We start from the raw sequence: 18515 nt of genomic DNA, 5'->3' as shown, positions 1-18515 counted from the left end.
TCTAAAAAACGTGCAAAGTGAGACATCTTTTGGCCAATAGAGGTAATTACATGTGTGCAGAGGGGAGGTGGGGAGGTGGGGAGGTGGGGAGGTGGGGAGGTGGGGGGAGCTAACTAAACAGGGATTTAGATTAACAAACTGTCAGATGCCTAATTTAATAGATCAGATTTGTACAGGCATTACTGATCACACTGATACCTACATTACTTTAATGATGATGTTACTCACTGAGTGATTTCAATCACTGCACTAATTGAGTTGAAATTACATTAGCAGATTTAGCATGTCATAGTTTTATTTAATCCCATGCCTTCAGAAGTGAAAGGCTAGTGTATTAACCCACAGCATCACCTATATATTTTAGGGGAGTGATATAACCAAAGCTTTAAAATCAACTGCCTTACCTCCTATCCTAGAATTGGCAACATTTATCACTGGTCCTCTAATTGTATCAATTCAGTCGCAGAAATAATATTTATTCAATAGTTAAATCATAACAGACTTGTCTCCTAGTTTTAGTACAGCAGTCAACTGCATTGCAACAACTGTCAATATATTGCTGACCATTCAGATACATAATTGCTTTTAATCTCTTATTGACATAGTAATAGCCATCTCCAAATCTTAGTACAGTAGTTATATATTTACTGACAACAACACACTCGTCAGTGTAGCCTCTACAAATACAAATACAGTTCAGTCTTGAGCAGTGTGTCTAGAGTCAAGACCCACTGTGTTCCAAAGTGAAGGATTATTGATCACTAATGCTTGTAAGTGAAAGGCACATAAATAATGAGGAAACTGATCTCTCAAATGTTTACCATGAGTCCTGGGAGATTGCTGATTGCAATTTGAGTTTATATCTAAGTTTAGCATACCTACAGGATAACAACTTGAAGCCCCAGGCGGCAGTCTTTACAGGAAGATCAGAAGAGGGGAATAAACAACACAACAACTAAAGATAATGGATCAGTGGTATAACGCTTTCATTTACTTTCAGGGTTCATGGAATTCAGTGTTTTTGCTTGTGGTGTTTTAGACACTGATTTTCGGGAGGATAGTCTCAGGGACGTCAGTGGGGTGGGGCAGTTGAGAGTGAAACACCATTATCAATATTGCAGATACAGCAGCAAGAGCCCTTGTTTGAAATTCAAATGACCAAAAGCGTGCTGGGCTAAACTGGCATAGTTGTTTCAAGACACTATAATACTGACTCGTGAAAAAAATATAGCCCCCTTCACAGTACAATTCCGAATGATTTCATTAATGCACGGGTATTATACACGCACATGCTGGCTATCCAGTAAGAAAACAGCAGTACCGTAGCTGGAATTATCAGCAAGGGGGTTATAACGCAGTTAAAAATGTGCCCAAAAACATACATGGTAACCAATTACATCCAGATCAATATGCTGTTGTTCAGAGGCCAGTATTATTCCACGTGCATTATATACTCATTTAAATGCAACAGAGAACAGGGGTAGTATGCTTGCCCTGTACGGTGAATCATTTTGTTTCTGAAATATGATCTAGGGATGAGCGACACCATCTACTGGGTGTGCAAGATGACGTAAACGCCGTTGATTATAAACAGGTCACAAATCAACAATTATACATATACATCGTAACAGTTCCTCGTGCTTTCTATTCTGGAATGGAACGATATTTTGTACAATGCCATGCATAGATAGTCAGGATAGCCTTGTTACTCTTCCTGCTTTTGCGAAAGCGAAAGACATGTTACTATTTTTTTTATTTTAAAAAAAGAAGAAAGTAAAGGGGTTTGGGCGGGATTTCTACTACAATATTATCCCACCCAAAGTGGGCCGGCTTACTGTCCACGAAATATGAGAAAGATTTATTTATTTATTTATTTAAATCAATTTCAGTTAAATTAATTTGCCACCCTGCAAGATTTGGGATTTTGCACAAGCTATTCTATATATTATTTATTGCACCTGAAAGGATGCTCATATATACATGTATATTGTTGTGTGGAGGAACACGGTAATAGACCTCTGACTGTTTGCTCATTATATTACAATGTTGGAAGTGCTGCTCTGCCGAGTGACGTTGTCTTCCGCAGGTGTGCGATATTGCAGCAGCATGCAGAGTTTATACAGCAAGCTTCACGATTAAAACACGAGAAAAAACAAACAAACAACACACAGAAGTGAGTTACACAAAATGGTTGCAGACATGACCAGCTTTGAGGATATGAAACAACTTGAAGCAAGGTAAGTTTCGCACAATATCTTATATATATATATATATATATATATATATATATATATATATATATATATATATATATATATATATATATATATATATATATATATAGTAACGCTTCTAGGAAATAAAAAGGGTATATACTGTAACGTTATACCATGAACGGTGATCATCAATTTGCTCTGCATGTACACCTGGTAGTTTTGTGAAGCAGAAAGACCACATTAAACAATTATAAAACTTATGACGCGTTTTGTTTGCTTAGAGAAGCGCGAATTTGAAACCTATTAAAGGCGCCATGTTTCCATTGTATTCTTTGCTATATGCTAGTCGGCCATTACCATTCTATGTAGATGTAAGGCTTTGTTTAACTATCTCAACCATGTTATAGCTACATACGCTCAATCTTACAGCATCGTTTCTTATGTTACATTTGACAATGTGTCGCCTGTAATACGGTGACTCAATATTTCTAGCCCAGGCATTGATTCAATGATGCCCGGCAGTCTTTGCCACAATGTGACACATTTTAAACGATTCGATTATTTCAGACAGTACACACACACACACACATTAATGTACACAAGCGTGCCTTTGTGATAAATAAAGATAATTTATTTTTCAGTAATTAGCACACATCTGAAAAATATCACGAACTTGGATGCGAGTGAGCGCTTTATGTCTTTCAGGAAGTTAGTATGCTGATCTAGGCAGGAATCCCAACTGCATTTGGTTGTTAGTGTTGCTGTTTTTCAGAAAGAGATTTCCTGTTGTGTTCACCACACTCAGCCTGCAGCTCAAATCAAGTTTTCACTTGCAAATAAAGGCCTGTGCCAGCAGCAGCTGTATTTCTGTAAAGGACCCAGAGATAAAGTTACCTTAGCAACAGGGATCATGATGCAAATAGTGCAATGTGTATTTAAAGACAAATAAAGAAGAGAAAAATAAACATAACCATGAAATTGCTGTTCAACGTGTTGCTTATGTTTTGTATAGATAAGTAGTTATGAAACAAAAACAGAAATGTTATGCATTTGGTAAGGAAAATAAGGGTAAAGAAAACAGTGAAAGATAATGAATCGTTGATATAGAAAGTCACAAAGGTGACTTTTTTTTGTGTGTGTCTGTTTTCAATACCTATTTTTAGAGGGTTGAGTGGACTGTGCCATTTAATTCTACAGGGTTTCATAATCGGAATATGTTGTGATAAACCAGATGCCATAAAGGCTAACACTTGTTTTAAACCTCAGCAAAAGCTCAGACCAGCCTCCACTGAATAACACTGACAAACCTGCACTTTCAAAGTTACCTGATTATATCTAGATACTGTACTTAGATTTGACATTCATTCTGGTGTGATGCATGAGTATAGAAAAAATAACATCTCCTTTTCTGGTATAAACAGGCCTTTGCTGAGGTCTTCAGTTTTTAGCAGGGGTCATTATTTCCTTGTACTGTCTGAATTCTAGCAGACAAAGCTGTATCAAAGACCACCACTATAGAAGGACCAGCTGTTTAAAGTGACACATCCCTGTAATTGTATTGTATTCTGCACGCTCCAGGGTCTATTGAATGGAGTCTGGAGCCTTGCCAGTTCTCTACAGGTTTGGAATACTGTGTTTTAAACCAGTTTGACTGGTTCGGTCCATGAAAGCAGAATATTAAACATAAACATTATAGTCCTATAAAAAGATTCAGACGAGGAAATAATAAAGCACATTTCAACACACTGTCATGTTTAATGAGGAATAGAAACTATATAGATGCAGCACACATTGACCTAAATATATGGGAACACGGTGGGGGTGTTGGCCTGGATTTTCGGGGGGGGGGGGGGGGGGGGTGCTTGTGATGAATCGGATTTTTCCACATGGCTGATGTTTTTTATTGTGCCACGTAGTTGAATAATTAATTTCGGGGGGGGTCTGAACCCCCAAAACCACCCCCTTAGCTACGACACTGCTCATGTTTACATGTCAGCTCAATTTGTTTACTGAAGGCTTTGAATGGCTTTTATATACATACAATACATTTCCTGTTAACAGTTCTGCAAGTTAAGAGTTTTACAAATAACCGAAACCCAGAATGCGTTAATGTGTGTCTGTGAAAGATTTTCTGACCCATAGGTACAAGTGAATCGAGTCATGAACTAACTTTATACATGTACTCTACTTCAGAGCTATTCAGCATCAAAGGCAGTAGAATAGACCTGGCTTCACTGTGAACGCAATTCAAGCACGTCCAGCAGTACATTTCAAAGAACTTCACTAGAACGTATCTCTTTTCACATTGCCCCTTCAGTCTTCCGCAGGGTGTACTTGTTGTCAAGTCGTTTGATCTGTCAGTTTCATTAGGCCTGCCAGTGAGGTGTAATTTAGTGCACAGTGTAGGAACTACTGGATAGACTTTCCCCACTTAGCTATGTAATGTAGTAGTAGTACTGTATGTGACAGGCCAAGACCTCAATCGCTCATTTCAGTTTTTATGCATATTTTATTTTCTAATTTATTGTGATGAATGGCATTTGCTTTTTTTAAAAAAAATTCTACATATTTAATTTAGCAGTACTTAAGAGGAGAAAGGTTTATTATTGTACTGTAGAACTGTTATACAATCCTCATTGAAGTTCTACAGCACAACCGAACATGGGCCAAGGAAGACCTTAATAGAAAGATTTCAATTGGCTTAAAAATAACTATTGCTGGTACAGTAGTGACTTGACCACCACTTAGATTTAGCTTCTAGATACAGCATTGTTTCTATTGATCACAGTCGTCACACATGCAACCCTTTCTCTATATAAGAACATAGCTCGATAACTATGAACAATGTGAAAAAAACTACAATATGTACAACATGTAAAATGCATGCAGTCTTACAGCATCAGCAGTCATGTTGTATATAATCTGAAGCACTGACAATAGCCTGAGAGTATATTGATGCAATATTAACCAAAGTTAAACAAAGTTATGAAACTCAAAGACGGCTGTCAACTGATTTAAGAGAATATATAATCTGTCAAATTATTCAGATGCTTATCTTTCAGCATTATTTGAAGAGTTGCCTTTTTATGGAAAATTCTGTCAGTTTAAAAAGCTTGTGAGTTGCACATGATTTATTTGAAAACGTGCTTTCTCTTTTAACTGGGCCCTGTATGCGCTGGTTTACAGTAAAATACTTGAGCTATATATGAATATTAGGATTAAATCACTCTTCAGTTTCACTATATTGTGGTGAGCCATGTTTCTACAGTGAATGCCCTTTACATTACGTTTGAGCAAGTAATACTATAACAAGACGCTGAAGTTAAAATATACTTCCCAAACCAAATCCTCGAATCTTGACACCTGAATCTACGTGGTTTTCAAGACCTTTATGCATAAACCACGTTATTTTCCTTTGTATTTAATTTAAGGTCTCTCGACTTGAGTGATTGATCATAATCAGAATCTGATATTCATTGCTGTTTGTCAATCTTGTTATTCTTTACACTTTGTAGAGTGAAAGCTGGATATGTTTTTGCACATACACATAAAGTAGTGAAAATTTCCCAATGTACCTTCCTCGCAATTTCAAATAACTCAGAGCAACACAAAAGGCCATCTGCCACCCTGGGAAGGTTCACACTGTGGTTTAGTGGTGATGTGTGTGGCTTATGCATAGAAACTGGTCACTTTAACAACCATTAGTTGATGCAGGGCTTTTGGGAGGGGGAATTAAGCCCCTTGCCCAAATAGTATGCTAAGTGCTGAAAATGAATTACATTACATTTGAAACTGTGGAGGACAAGACAAGGCTGGGTAGCTTTTCACTTCCTGTTCTTCACTGTGGGCCAGTCTGCGATGATGTTTACCGGAGTGATTGCTCACAGGAAGCAAGCAAATGTTACAGGCGGGAAAAAAAAGCTGTTATTTTTGGATATATATCAAATTCTAATTGAATGAATTTCCGTACATCTGCAGGGAACTCTTCCTTGTTGATTTGGTCCATAGGTGGTTTAAATGCAATGTTTACATCTGAAGTCACGGGACACTGCATGCAAGATAACATGCTTAACCTTTGTGAAATATTCTTTCGTAGATGATTGTGTTCCCAAACACGGAAACATTGCTGTGATCATTTGCATAAAGATGCACATTATGTTACTTTCAATTGCAAAACTGTGTTTTTTATTTTTTAGTGGCGACGTCTCACCATCGGAGCAAAAAGGTAAGATTAACGAAAGTATTTCTGTCTTAAAACACAGAGACGGAGATTGATTATATGTTTACCTGGCTGATAGGGTCATATAACGTCTTGAATCTTGTTATCCTGTGATAAAATATACAGTAACACAATGGAGTTATATTAGCACAGGATAATAAATAAAAAGGTTCTTAGGAGTCTGCAACCCACTCCAGGTACTTGAACTCCATGGTCTGAACTGTCCCACTGTGTCCACTAGATGTCAGTGTGTGAACATTTTTTTTCATGTTCCCAGATCTCTTACAGGCAGTACCAAAAACAGGGAACTTATTTATGACATCACATCAGAGAAGGGCAGTTTATTTTATGAAATACGCAGAAAATACACTTCATGAAAATACACCCCACATGAAAAAATCTCCCAATGAAAAAAAAAAAAAGCTTAGGCTTTCTAGGACTGACTAAAATACAATTATAAAATGTATTGTATTACCACATTCACATACAATGTAATACGTTTTCCTAAAAAAAAAACCAAAAAACTAAAATAAAATATTCCAAGATAAATGGGAATAAAGAAAGAATCTTCTTATATAAGTCACAAAATATCATGCTTATACTGGTGTGTGTCTGTATATAACAAATATTATTTATTTTAAATTTCTCCCAAACAGACAACCAGACATTTTTTTCCAACAGGAATGTGATTATGTTATTTGACTGTAGTATTTGCTAATAATAAATAGATTATTCTTTAATTATTATTTACAGATCCTAACCCTAATGTAGAGGCCTTGTACTATATACACTGGGAATTTGGGTCTAACAAACCAGAACTTAGTTAAAAAAAAAGGATCTCCCATAGCCAAGACATGACAGTGAAGACCAAGGGCCTAATTCTGCATCAAAGATATTCCTTTTAACTGTGCAAAGACCCCATTCCTTTGGGAACCAAAGCAGAAAAGTTACACATGAGCTATGAAATTGGCGTAGATTAAATCAATGAGACAGAGAGGCCCCTGAGAGACAAACTAAAGGAGCAGCAAGGATGTGTCAGGACAGAAAAAATACTGCAATCCTCTTAAACCTTCCCCTCCTCTGAAACGAACAGCAGAACCACTGCCCAGCTGACATAACAAGAGCAGCTCTTTCTGATACAAATTAGCAACAGTATTGCATGTCCGTACTGCATTGGACGTATTGCACAGAACAGCGTTGCTCTGAATGTACAGGAGCACTACAGAAACTAAAAGTGAACCTCTGCAGTTAGAAGAAACCAAAAGAAAAGCCTCAACGAAAAGCGTGAGTAACGAGAGAGTCCTTCGAAAGCAGAAATAGAAATCCACATCTGAAATCTGGACAGTGGATTTCCTTGAATTATACTTGGTTTTCAATGTACTGGTGTCGGTGTACTCCTTTTACTGGCAGAGCCGCCTCCTACACTCCTTTCCAATACCTTTCAGACAGTTTCCACCAAATACATGGGTAACCACACTTCTACATTCGACTTTGGCAACACATGTCCATATAAAGGTGATTTTAGTTGGTATTTCAAGAGTATCACTGGCTGACATTAGATTTTCTAGTTGACCTTTTAAACTATTCTTCCTTGCATTTTGGAGCTGGATTCCAGTTATGTTCATGCTTGTGTAAAATAACAATTTTTAAGGCATCCTCAAGTACTCAAGTATCGCTCATCAAGAACAATATCATCATCTTCCATCAGGGAGATGCGTCTTCGATAAGTCGTAGATGGATTTTGCATAACAAGTTATTCAGTCATGTGATGGTCATCCATTTGCAGAAAAGTGTTACGATATAGACATTTAACAGCCAACATTACTATCCATTGATTTTTTCCTTCTCTGTAGCCCACGTAGAGAGTGAAGCTTCCACAGAAGAGAGCTCAGAAGATGAAGATTCTGGTAAGGGCATACACACATTTAGATGTTGTGCCAAAGCCTTGTACAGCTTATGTTCCAATCTGCACTCTGCAATCCCATTATACCTTTTTCCAAAGCTTCCTGCAGTCTGCTTGTCTGCTGGTAGCTTAAGTAATTATTATTTCCTGAGACTGTGTTGCCCTGTAAAGGATCAGAGATACTAGACCTGTGTCTGCTGTTAAATCTTAATTAAAAACCTGTTTGCTTGAACTGGATTTTTTTATAATCAGTATATTTTTGGTTAGATCCTTGTACTTTATCACTCTGCAATGGTTTTGCTATGAAGAGGACTGTGTAGAATTAATGATCTTGTAATTGTTATGAAATGTTTTAGGAGGCACTAATCAGCTGTCATCTAATCACACAATTTTTATATCATTATACAGATGAAAGTGCAACTGAGAATGAATCGGGTAAATATATATATATTTTATTTTTTATGCCTTTCTAAATTTTTTAAATATGTTTTTGATATCCTGTAGTGCCACTGCTTGAATTTCTTTTCCCCAGTGGGCAGCAGTGTGGAGTAGTGGTTAGGGCTCTGGACTCTTGACCGGAGGGTCGTGGGTTCAATCCCCAGTGGAGGACACTGCTGTTGTACCCTTGAGCAAGGTACTTTTCCTAGATTGCTCCAGTAAAAACCCAACTAAATGGGTATAAATGGGTAATTGTATGTTAAAAATAATGTGATATCTTGTAACAATTGTAAGTCACCCTGGATAAGGGCGTCTGCTAAGAAATAAATAATAATAATAACTTATTTTTGTCATTTGCAAATTTCACACAGTAACCAAATATTTCAAATGCATTTTCTGAACTCAGTAATGCTGACGATGTTATCACCCATCCCACTTTGTTGGTTCCCTTCTTGTTTATAGATTTATTTAAATATAGCACTATTGCTTCTTGTTACCTTCCTAAAGTACACAACAGAAGATACTCTGAAAGCATTGGTTAGCACTCCTTTAATGTCACGCGATAACAGATAGAGTGAATCCCTGCTCGCTGCATACTGGGAGAAGTGCATAACATACTGCCCTTTCTTTTAATAGAAAAAGAAGAACCAAACGTAGGAAGTTTCAATTCTGGTAAGAAACCATTATAAAAATTAAATCATACACTTGAACACACAATTGAACTTTATAGACCTGAAAATGTGATCATTTAAAGAACATGTTGTGGCAATATTTTGTTTTGCAGAGCACAGTGCTGATGGAGAAAGTGAGTTATCTACTCCAAAATCAGGTACATGTATAACACTGGGGCACAGACCAGAGCCCGATTCTCAAATTAACTTTCAGCTGTGAGTTAGGAAAATACAAAGCCATGCACTAGACAGAGCAAATGTGTATCCATTTTAATTTTGATTCATTATGGATAATGTGCTTATGAAATCAAACTATCGACTTTGTACATTGCATTTATTTCTGTTTGTCTGTGTTTCTTTCTCAAAGCTGAAAGTAAATTGGATTGGGCCCTTAGTCGTGCTTATATGAACTCCTTCAGCACTAAGTAATGCTACTGTAAGATAACAATTATGCTGTGATGGGTTTTGCTGTGATGGTGATCTGTCTATCTATACTGTAAATAATGTATGCACTTTTTCTTTTGCAGACTTTTATATTAAGCCTACCTGTGAAAAATGCAAGGCCAGGCAGGTAATATATTTACCATGATCAAATCAGCTTACCAAAGTGAATTATTTCTTCAGTTTAACACTGTTCTATTAATATTCTGCACAATATTGTGGAAGTAATAACAGACGCCACTACAGTCTTTACCTAGTATTGAGTTCTTTCTCATACCCAGACAGTTAAAATGGTATATTCGGTCACAATTATTAGTTATGACAATTGAAAAAAAGGTACTATTGTGTAATAAAAATGAAAGAAAAACATGATGTTTAGGAAAGCATGAGTGTAATTGGGCCTTTTTATGAAAAATTCCTCAGAATCAATCCTACGAACAAGTAACTCCAAGAAATATATCAAAGGGACGATTACTGTGAGTACAGATGCATGACTTCTTGGTATTCAATCACTATTACCAATAGTGCAAAACTTCAGATCGATTTCAATTTTCCTTTCTGTTTCTTACTTTAGCTTAATACTGGATAGTGAAGGCTCCTACCAGTGTTCAGTCACAGGTTTGATGTTTGAAGTTTCAGACAAGGTTAAAATCACGTATGCAACGCTGTCCTGGAGCAAGTATGGAACGTATTTAAAAGAACCATGGAAGTTTATTGGTCCAATATTTGACGTGAAGTGTGACCCCAACATTCTCAAAGCCATCCACTTTCCCCATTCACTCTGCTTGGGTGGTAAGGACGGATGATACACTTTTTGTGATGTTGCGCTTTGAAACCAATAGAAAATGTACTCCTAGTTCTAACAGTGTGAGGATATCCCGATCATTAGTCTATTTAATTAAAGAAGCAGTCAAAACTAAGACTAGCATTCAGAACTAGGTATTAAAGCTGTTAATATAATTGAGATGGTACGTTTATATAATGTTCATTAAACTATACTAGTTGTTACGTTTAATAATGCCATTTTCTTATGCCATACATTGTTTTGTAATTTAACTACGGGAGGCCTTAACTACCACATGGAGAGTATTTTGTTTATTACGTATCTATTCATTGTTGCTTGTAACCCTTCTACTATTTAATCATCAGTGCTCTGTTTCTTTTGATTGATTTGCTGATATGGTGATGGCGGGTCTTTTCTTTACAGATCATGAAAGTGACATGAAGTTTGGAGTTCTGCACATTAAGGACAATGCCCCTGTAATAGAATCCTCCTCTGATCACTCCACTTCCCATATTAAATGGAATGTCACCTCTCTGTCACCAGTGGGCCCCATTGTTCAGACATCACAACACATAGAACATCATGGCGTGGTTCTTGTATACAAAGTGTTAGACAGTCATCCCTCTGCATCATTTCGTGTATATTTAGCTACAAACAACAACTCGGATATCAAGGTAAGCAATGATCATTAGCAGAAGTTGAAAAGTTGCTCAAGTTTCTCAAGCCAATACTGTGCAGTGTTCAGTAAAAACTAATTATTCACCATAGCAGGAAAGATTAAACTGTATAAGTTTACTGGAACCCGGATCAAACCGAAAGAACATTCCAGCTAAACTTTAAATCCTTGTGACATATTCATATGTAAACTCTTCATGATACAACCAGTCGGTTCTTGTAAAATGTCAAATAACTTGTGCAGAAAAAGTATAACTCTGTAAAATCCTGATCAAATGATTGTCTACAGCTATTCAAAACATTAACGTACGGCAATATGTACATACGTGTATATGTACACCTGTCTCCAGTAGATCCCCAGGCAGGGATCTATCTCTTGGGGGATTAACCTCCTTGGTCATTGAAACCATAGCAGCCATGATTTCACTTTGTGTCATATCTACAAGAGAAGAGCATGCAGTTTTAAAGGCTATCAATGGTGTTGGTTCTTTCCTGTTTACAGTTACAGTAAAAGCTCACAACGGGAAGTTTGTGACCACAGAAACAACACAGTGCCTATAAATGATACTTCATAGAACCTCATGTTTTATTAATGACAGCATTTGGGAACATTAGCATTTAAGAATATACATATTCAGTACAGACAGCCACTGTGTTGATCATTGCTATCTGAAAAACTTGAACCAGCCCTGAATTCAAGGTGTATCCAGGACAGTCTCGCTCCAGAAAATCGTTTCTGAGTATAATCCTTTTGTCTTGCCTTTTAGGATATATATAAAGATGTCAGGCAGTCAAATAAAAAATACATCAAAATTGATAAGCCTCCTACCTGTCAGAAACTACTGGAGGAAAAAAAGAAATACAGACTAATCAGTGAGCCAGAAGCCGACATCACGCCCGAGGTATGGTTTTCACAGCGTATCAGAAACGCAACGTTCCTTTATTTATCCGGGTCATTGCAATTCAGGGGATCACAATTTTTTGCATTTATTAAATTAATCAATTAATGTATTTATTTATTTCATTAAAACCTCTGTCTGTTTGTTTTCTGTTTTTTGTTTTTTGATTTATTGTTAATTTAATTACCGGTAAATGAATGACAGTACTAGAATGCAGCAGCCACTCATGTTCCAGTTTTTGTCTTTGCAGGAAATACAGTTCACATTAGATGCAGTCAAATTTAAAGGCTACTTTGAGGTTTATTTTGAACAGCCAGTCTCGTTTAAACTGTCACTGGTAGAAGCTGACTCTGATCTCACTGTCTGGACTACAACACTACGAGAATGTATGTTTAATTTTATTTATTTAAAGACTAAAGTAGACAAACTATGGCTAGTGTTTTCTTCAGGGTACACATAACATTTGTCTGCTTGACTTAGTGTTTTATTGAGTGTTTTAAAGTTATGGCTGATGTAAGTAAATCTCATTTGAGTTGTGCCAATTTAAACTTTGTAACTATGCTTTATTCCTGACAGGTGATTGGAATACAAGCAATTTTAAAGAACCAGCTGTCAAGAGAGCAGAAAATGGTGAGTCTGTTTTAAAAACAGATACAGTGCCTATAGAAAGTCCATACCCCCTTTCAAAATTGTCACCTTTTGTTGCCTTATAGCCTGGAATTAAAATGCATTAAAATAGTTTTTTTTTCATTTATCTACACATTCTACCCCACAACGTCCAAGTGAAAAAAATATTCTAGAAATTTGTAGAAAATTAATTAAAAATAAAAACTGAAATAGCTTGGTTGGATAAGTGTCCACCCCCCTTGTAATAGCAATCCTAAATTAACTCAGGTGTAACCAATCGCCTTCAAAATCACACACCAAGTTAAGTGGCCTCCACCTGTGTTAAATTGTAGTGATTCACATGATTTCAGGATAAATTCAGCAGTTCCTGTAGGTTCCCTCTGCTGGGTAGTGCATTTCAAAGCGAAGACTCAACCATGAGCACCAAGGCACTTTCAAAAGAACTCCGGGACAAAGTTGTTGAAAGGCACAGATCAGGGGATGGGTTTAAAAAAATATCAAAGGCCTTGAATATCCCTTGAAGCATGGTCAAGATGATTATTAAGAAGTGGAAGGTGTATGGCACCACCAAGACCCTGCCTAGATCAGGCTGTCCCTACCAAGAGGCCAATGGCAACTTTGCAAGAGCTATAGGCTTTTATTGCCAAGACTGGTCAAAGTGTGCATGTGACAACAATATCTCAAGCTACCCACACATCTGGCCTGTATGGTAGGGTGGCAAGAAGGAAGCCGTTACTCAAGAAAGCCCACCTTGAATCCCATTTGAAGTATGCAAAAAAAACACTCAGGAGATTCTGTAGCCATGTGGCAAAAAGTGGTCTGACGAAACTAAAATTGAACTTTTTGGCCCAAATGCAAAGCGTTATGTTTGGCGCAAACCCAACACAGCGCATCCCCAAAGAACACCATCCCTACTGTGAAGCATGGTGGTGTCCGCATCATGTTATGGGGATGTTTCTCATCGGCAGTGACTGGAGCACTTGTCAGGATAGAAAGGAAAATGAATGGAGCTAAGTGCAGAGAAGTCCTTGAGAAAAACCTGCTGCCCTCTGCAAGAAAGCTGAAACTAGGACGGAAGTTCACCTTTCAGCATGACAACGACACAAAGCACACAGCCAAAGCTACACTGGAGTTGCTAAGGAACAAAAAGGTAAATGTCCTTGAGTGGCCCAGTCAGAGCCCTGACCTAAATACAATCGAAAATTTGTGGCATGACTTGAAGATTGCTGTCCATCAACGCTCCCCAAGGAACTTGACAGAGCTTGAACAGTTTTGTAAAGAAGAATGGTCAAATATTGCCAAATCTAGGTGTGCAAAGTTGGTAGAGACATATCCCAACAGACTCACAGTTGTAATTGCTGCCAAAGGTGTTTCTACCAAGTATTAACTGGAGATGGAGACTTATCCAATTATGATCTTTCAGTTTTTTATTTTTAATATATATATTTTTTCTCAATAAAAACTTTTTTCCCCTTAACAGTGTGGAGTATGGTGTGTAGATAAGTAGAAAAAAAATCATCATTTAAATGCATGAAACTTAGACACAACAAAATGTGAAAAAAGTTCAAGGGGGATTAGGCTTTCTATAGGCACTGTACTGTAAAACTTAGTCAGTTGGAAATGCATTAGTAAGGTGCTGTTATAGATGAAAGTGCAAAGGTGTGTTTTCTAACAGGAATTTAAAAAAAAAATTAACAGTATAATATTAACAACAAACTAATTGACATTTTAATTGCAAAGATTTGGAACGGTCTGAGATCTGTAATGTAAATCTTTTTTCTTGCACAGGGATTAAGAGAAATAGATCAAGCAGCAGTGAAGAGGAAAATGACAATAAGAAATTCAGAGGTGCTGACACAACAGGTATTACCGCTTTTTGTCTCGACTGACTGTATTGCAATTCAGGATTATGGTTCTTTTTAAATGATTAAATATTGTGTTCACCTCTGATAAAGGGAATCACATTCAGAATTGTCCACTCACTTTAAATGTTGATAGACCCAGAAAGGAGATTTGAGGTTAGGGTGTCTTCATCCCTGTATGTAGTCAGTAACCTGGGGCAACAGGGATGCTCTGATAGCATGTGCTCCATACCATGATGTATAAGGGGGATTGCACCCTATACAGTGGGCTAAGAGGACTGTACATGGAACAAAATGGAAAAATCTGTGCATTGAGTAGCAGGTTGTTCGGGCGCATGCCTAAACAAACGGTCAGAGTGAAAACAGGACAAGAATCTTCTTTATCTCAAACACTTTTAATAATGTATTTTGTTCCAGATGGATCAAGGTCCAGCAAGAACTGTCAAGAACCACTGAGCATCACTATCACTGAGCAACAGCTTATGAGAATTGCAAAGGTTTTTGGTAAAGAGTGGAAACAGCTTGGCATCAGCTACCTGAATATCTCAAAGAACGATATCGATCAGATTCAAGAAGAAGACAAAGAGGACCTAGCAATGCAAAAGTTTAACATGCTTCTGGAATGGAAAAAGAAGGCAAAAGACAATGCAACAATAAAAGACCTCTACTATAGCCTCCATGATCCAGATGTTCCATATGTGGTAAAGAAGCTCCTTCAAGGTACAATGCTTCAAACATACAATGTTTCGGTAACTAGTGCTTTTATCATGTTTTTGATTCCGAGATTAATACAAATAAAAATTCACAGCTTTGTGTAAGAGAGTTACATATCAGTTTAGTCATCAATAAAATACCTATTAATAGTGCTTCAGATACAATTATACATGCAGAACATCTGTGCCAGACATTTTACAACATTAAAACAATCAAAATGAGACAAAATGAGCACTGTAGCACCATGGTTGCAGATCTTAACTGTTTGAAGACAGATACATACATGATGGCTGTTTAGAGAGCTGAAGGCACTGTAATAATCAGTAAATGGCACAGCAGGCATTTTAAATGTGTTTAGTAACTACATTTCACATATTTTACAGACATGATGAATGAAGTGGAAGTGGAGCCAGTAACATTCTCAGGGGCATTATGAGCACACGAGAGAAGAATCAAGCTGTACATCATGTATTCATTTTGATTGGAAATGTGAACTGCTTTTACACTTTAACTGGGTCTTTTTTTGTAGGTCTTTATTCAGTTTAGGCATAGTTGTCTTCTTGCAATATATACTTTACACTAGCTCCTAAAGGGAGTTGCTAATATTTAGTGCTTAAATAATGCAGTGTAGTAGCGTAAGAATGAAGTGCACCAGGACTGCCAGAAAGAGAACCACTGTGAGCTGTGAACTATCCCCACACTTATAGAGGGATAGAAGTGAAAACATCCATCATGACAAAAACATTTCTTTTTGATGGCAACAAACCAATTTCTTGGACGGGGAAGTTTTCTGAAGTTTGGAATTTTGCTATTTTCCAAGGGGATGATCTACAGGAGAGTTGAGAGGGTACAGGAGGTGTTGTCATTTATGACTGGTGAATAATCAAAACATGGCTGGTAACTGACAATCAAAGGACTGATTTCAGCAAAAGTTTGTTAGCAATTTCTTATTAATGGTCTTCTAGCCACTAAGTGACTACGTTTGTATTGATAGAATGCACTGTTTACCTATTTTCAGGTAGCATACAAACTGTATGCAGCTTTGTGAAGAACGCAGCTATTAACATAGAGGAATGCAGGATATTTTTGTCTTTTTTATGCAGGTAAAAAAAAAATGTATACATTTCAAAATAATAATGTACTGTATTTCAATAAGCTGGCTTTCTCCTCCCTCATGATCACCAGTAGCAAGTCCATTCCTGGAATGAAACTCTCCTGTGGCATATGGGAAGGTTCATTCTCCTTAAAAGCTCAAGAGTGTGAGATGTTGATGCTGTGAAGACAGTTCATCACATAGAGGTGTGGTTGTTGGACAAGCCAAGGTCATGTGCCGATGGTGTATAGCTGAGTAAACCACTATGTTGCCACTGTAGGTTTATGACCTAATACAGCTAAATGCTTGTGTTCTATGAATGGATAGAAACCATGTCATTTGGCAGATATAATGGCTCATGTACAGTTGGTGTGGGTACTACTGCATGTGTCCCATCTGTGGGGTCGAGGGCTAGTTAAAAACACTAAGCAGAGGTTTGACACTCCTATATGCCTTGCTAGTTCACCTCCTTCCAGTTTTGGCCCTATAGAATGAACCTGACCAACTCCAGACAGGGCAGCAGTATGTTCTTAATCAAGATTCAGTGAATCGATTTATGGATGACATTCTTCCTTGTTGATAATAAACAATTCTGTATGAAACTTTTTTTGTTATTCTTTTTTTTGTTACTGTCTGAAATAGTTAGTTTGCATTTAAACCTGTTTTTGTTATATTGGTTTCCTGCCAGTTTTAATGTTTTGTAAATGGATTATTTTATATTGCACCTTGTGGAGATATTTTTACACAGATAAAAGGTTATGTTCTTTTTAAGTGAACCCTCCTGCTGTTTAATAACTAATCTAATTAAGCATAAACACATCAAATAGTAAAACAACATATTCCCAGTGATTACTACATTACATATTGTTCATTCAAAATCTTTCAATATGGTAACAAGACATGCTAGATCCTCAAATCTATTTACCCCAAATGGCCATTAAGCTCATTTTTGTAGCAGGGAAAGTACACCCAACAATGGTCCCAAACCAGCAATTAAAAAGTCTAACCTTTTATAGGGGCTTTTAAGAGCTGATTTAGAGTTTTTTTTTAAATAATCAATTATAATCTGTTCTTTACACCACATAGGTGAAGATAAATTGCATTTCAGTATCTGTAATCTAACAGCTGTTGTAAAACATCAATACATGTGTTAATAAATGTCCTGACAATAAACCAGTTATGGTAATAAATGGAAAACACTAGTTAATGCTTAACAAGGAATAACAGTTATATTTTGAGCCGATTCACTTTCTTAATCAAACCCTAATTACCAAAGGAAGTTGTTTCTTTTTACCCTCATATCTTGATTGCGTTAACAAACAACGTGCATTGATCTCACCTGATTCTATTTGAACCTGCATTTCGTTGTGGCTCTAATTGCCGAATTCAGCTTTTTAATTTCCACTGCGTTAGTTTCTAGTAGTGCATGGCTAATTTAAATAATCTGGTATTCAGTTAAGGCTTAACAACCATTAATTAAGGTTTAAAGGGAGGGAGAGAGATGAAAAATAAAACCTGGAAACTAGAAACCCTAGGTATGTTTGTGGTTTGCATGACTGGCTGAAGCTCATTTCCAGGCCATGCAATGCAATTGCTATTTCTGTATCCCTGGTTCAATGGCACCCACACAATGTAGTTTCAGGAAGTTTCTGATGGGGGTGGAATTTTTAACCAGTCAGTTAGAAATCAACGTTTAGCAGCTAAGAAACTACTCAAGTAACATGTCAAAAAAGCCTAAGTACAGAATATGGAAAATGAATGCACGATATCTTTCCCCAAGGTGCTCACAGCAGCTGAGAAAACTAAACATTTGAGTTCTGATCTAGCTAAACAGTGGAGTTCTGATCTAGCTAAACATTGGGCCAGCCAGAAAAATGATTTGAATTTGTGGTCTGTATATGTTGTATGGGAAGCTTGGGGAATTCTAAATGGTTTAATTGATTTAGTTGTGTGGGCTACCACCTGAATGATGT

At 37.0% G+C, this 18515-nt stretch overlaps 1 protein-coding gene across 3 annotated transcripts; it reads left to right on the top strand.

Annotated features, from left to right (window-relative positions):
• Positions 1-1884: 1884 nt before the first annotated feature.
• On the top strand, positions 1885-17144 carry LOC117416823 (NACHT, LRR and PYD domains-containing protein 1b allele 2-like). 3 transcript variants are annotated; one of them, XM_034028231.3, is made up of 16 exons: positions 1885-2237; positions 6413-6441; positions 8289-8342; positions 8747-8773; positions 9413-9448; positions 9561-9605; positions 9975-10018; positions 10312-10364; positions 10463-10680; positions 11096-11346; positions 12115-12249; positions 12497-12632; positions 12823-12876; positions 14662-14736; positions 15153-15484; positions 15833-17144. In XM_034028231.3, the coding sequence occupies exons 1-16, from the start codon at positions 2188-2190 to the stop codon at positions 15836-15838; spliced, it is 1545 nt and encodes a 514-aa protein (XP_033884122.1). In that variant the 5' UTR covers positions 1885-2187; the 3' UTR covers positions 15839-17144. The 3 variants fall into 3 exon arrangements, with proteins under 3 accessions (XP_033884122.1, XP_033884123.2, XP_033884121.2); XM_034028232.3 differs by having other exon boundaries at positions 1902-2237; positions 9561-9581; positions 15153-15455; XM_034028230.3 differs by having other exon boundaries at positions 1905-2237; positions 15153-15455.
• Positions 17145-18515: the final 1371 nt, after the last annotated feature.

Source organism: Acipenser ruthenus, chromosome 12, assembly GCF_902713425.1.
Source record: "Acipenser ruthenus chromosome 12, fAciRut3.2 maternal haplotype, whole genome shotgun sequence".
Lineage (NCBI taxonomy): Eukaryota > Metazoa > Chordata > Actinopteri > Acipenseriformes > Acipenseridae > Acipenser > Acipenser ruthenus.
The sequence above is the reverse complement of the archived record's forward strand: the minus strand, read 5'-3'. Positions and strand labels throughout refer to the sequence as shown.

What these genes read in the sequence shown, in the direction of transcription:
- LOC117416823 (XM_034028230.3), top strand. Translation starts at nt 2,188, where the DNA reads ATGGTTGCAGACATGACCAGCTTTGAGGATATGAAACAACTTGAAGCA. An exon ending in ATGAAACAACTTGAAGCAAG is followed by an intron (nt 2,238 to 6,412) that starts GTAAGTTTCGCA and finishes TTTATTTTTTAG; the next exon opens with TGGCGACGTCTCACCATCGG. An exon ending in AAAAATGCAAGGCCAGGCAG is followed by an intron (nt 10,019 to 10,311) that starts GTAATATATTTA and finishes AAAATTCCTCAG; the next exon opens with AATCAATCCTACGAACAAGT.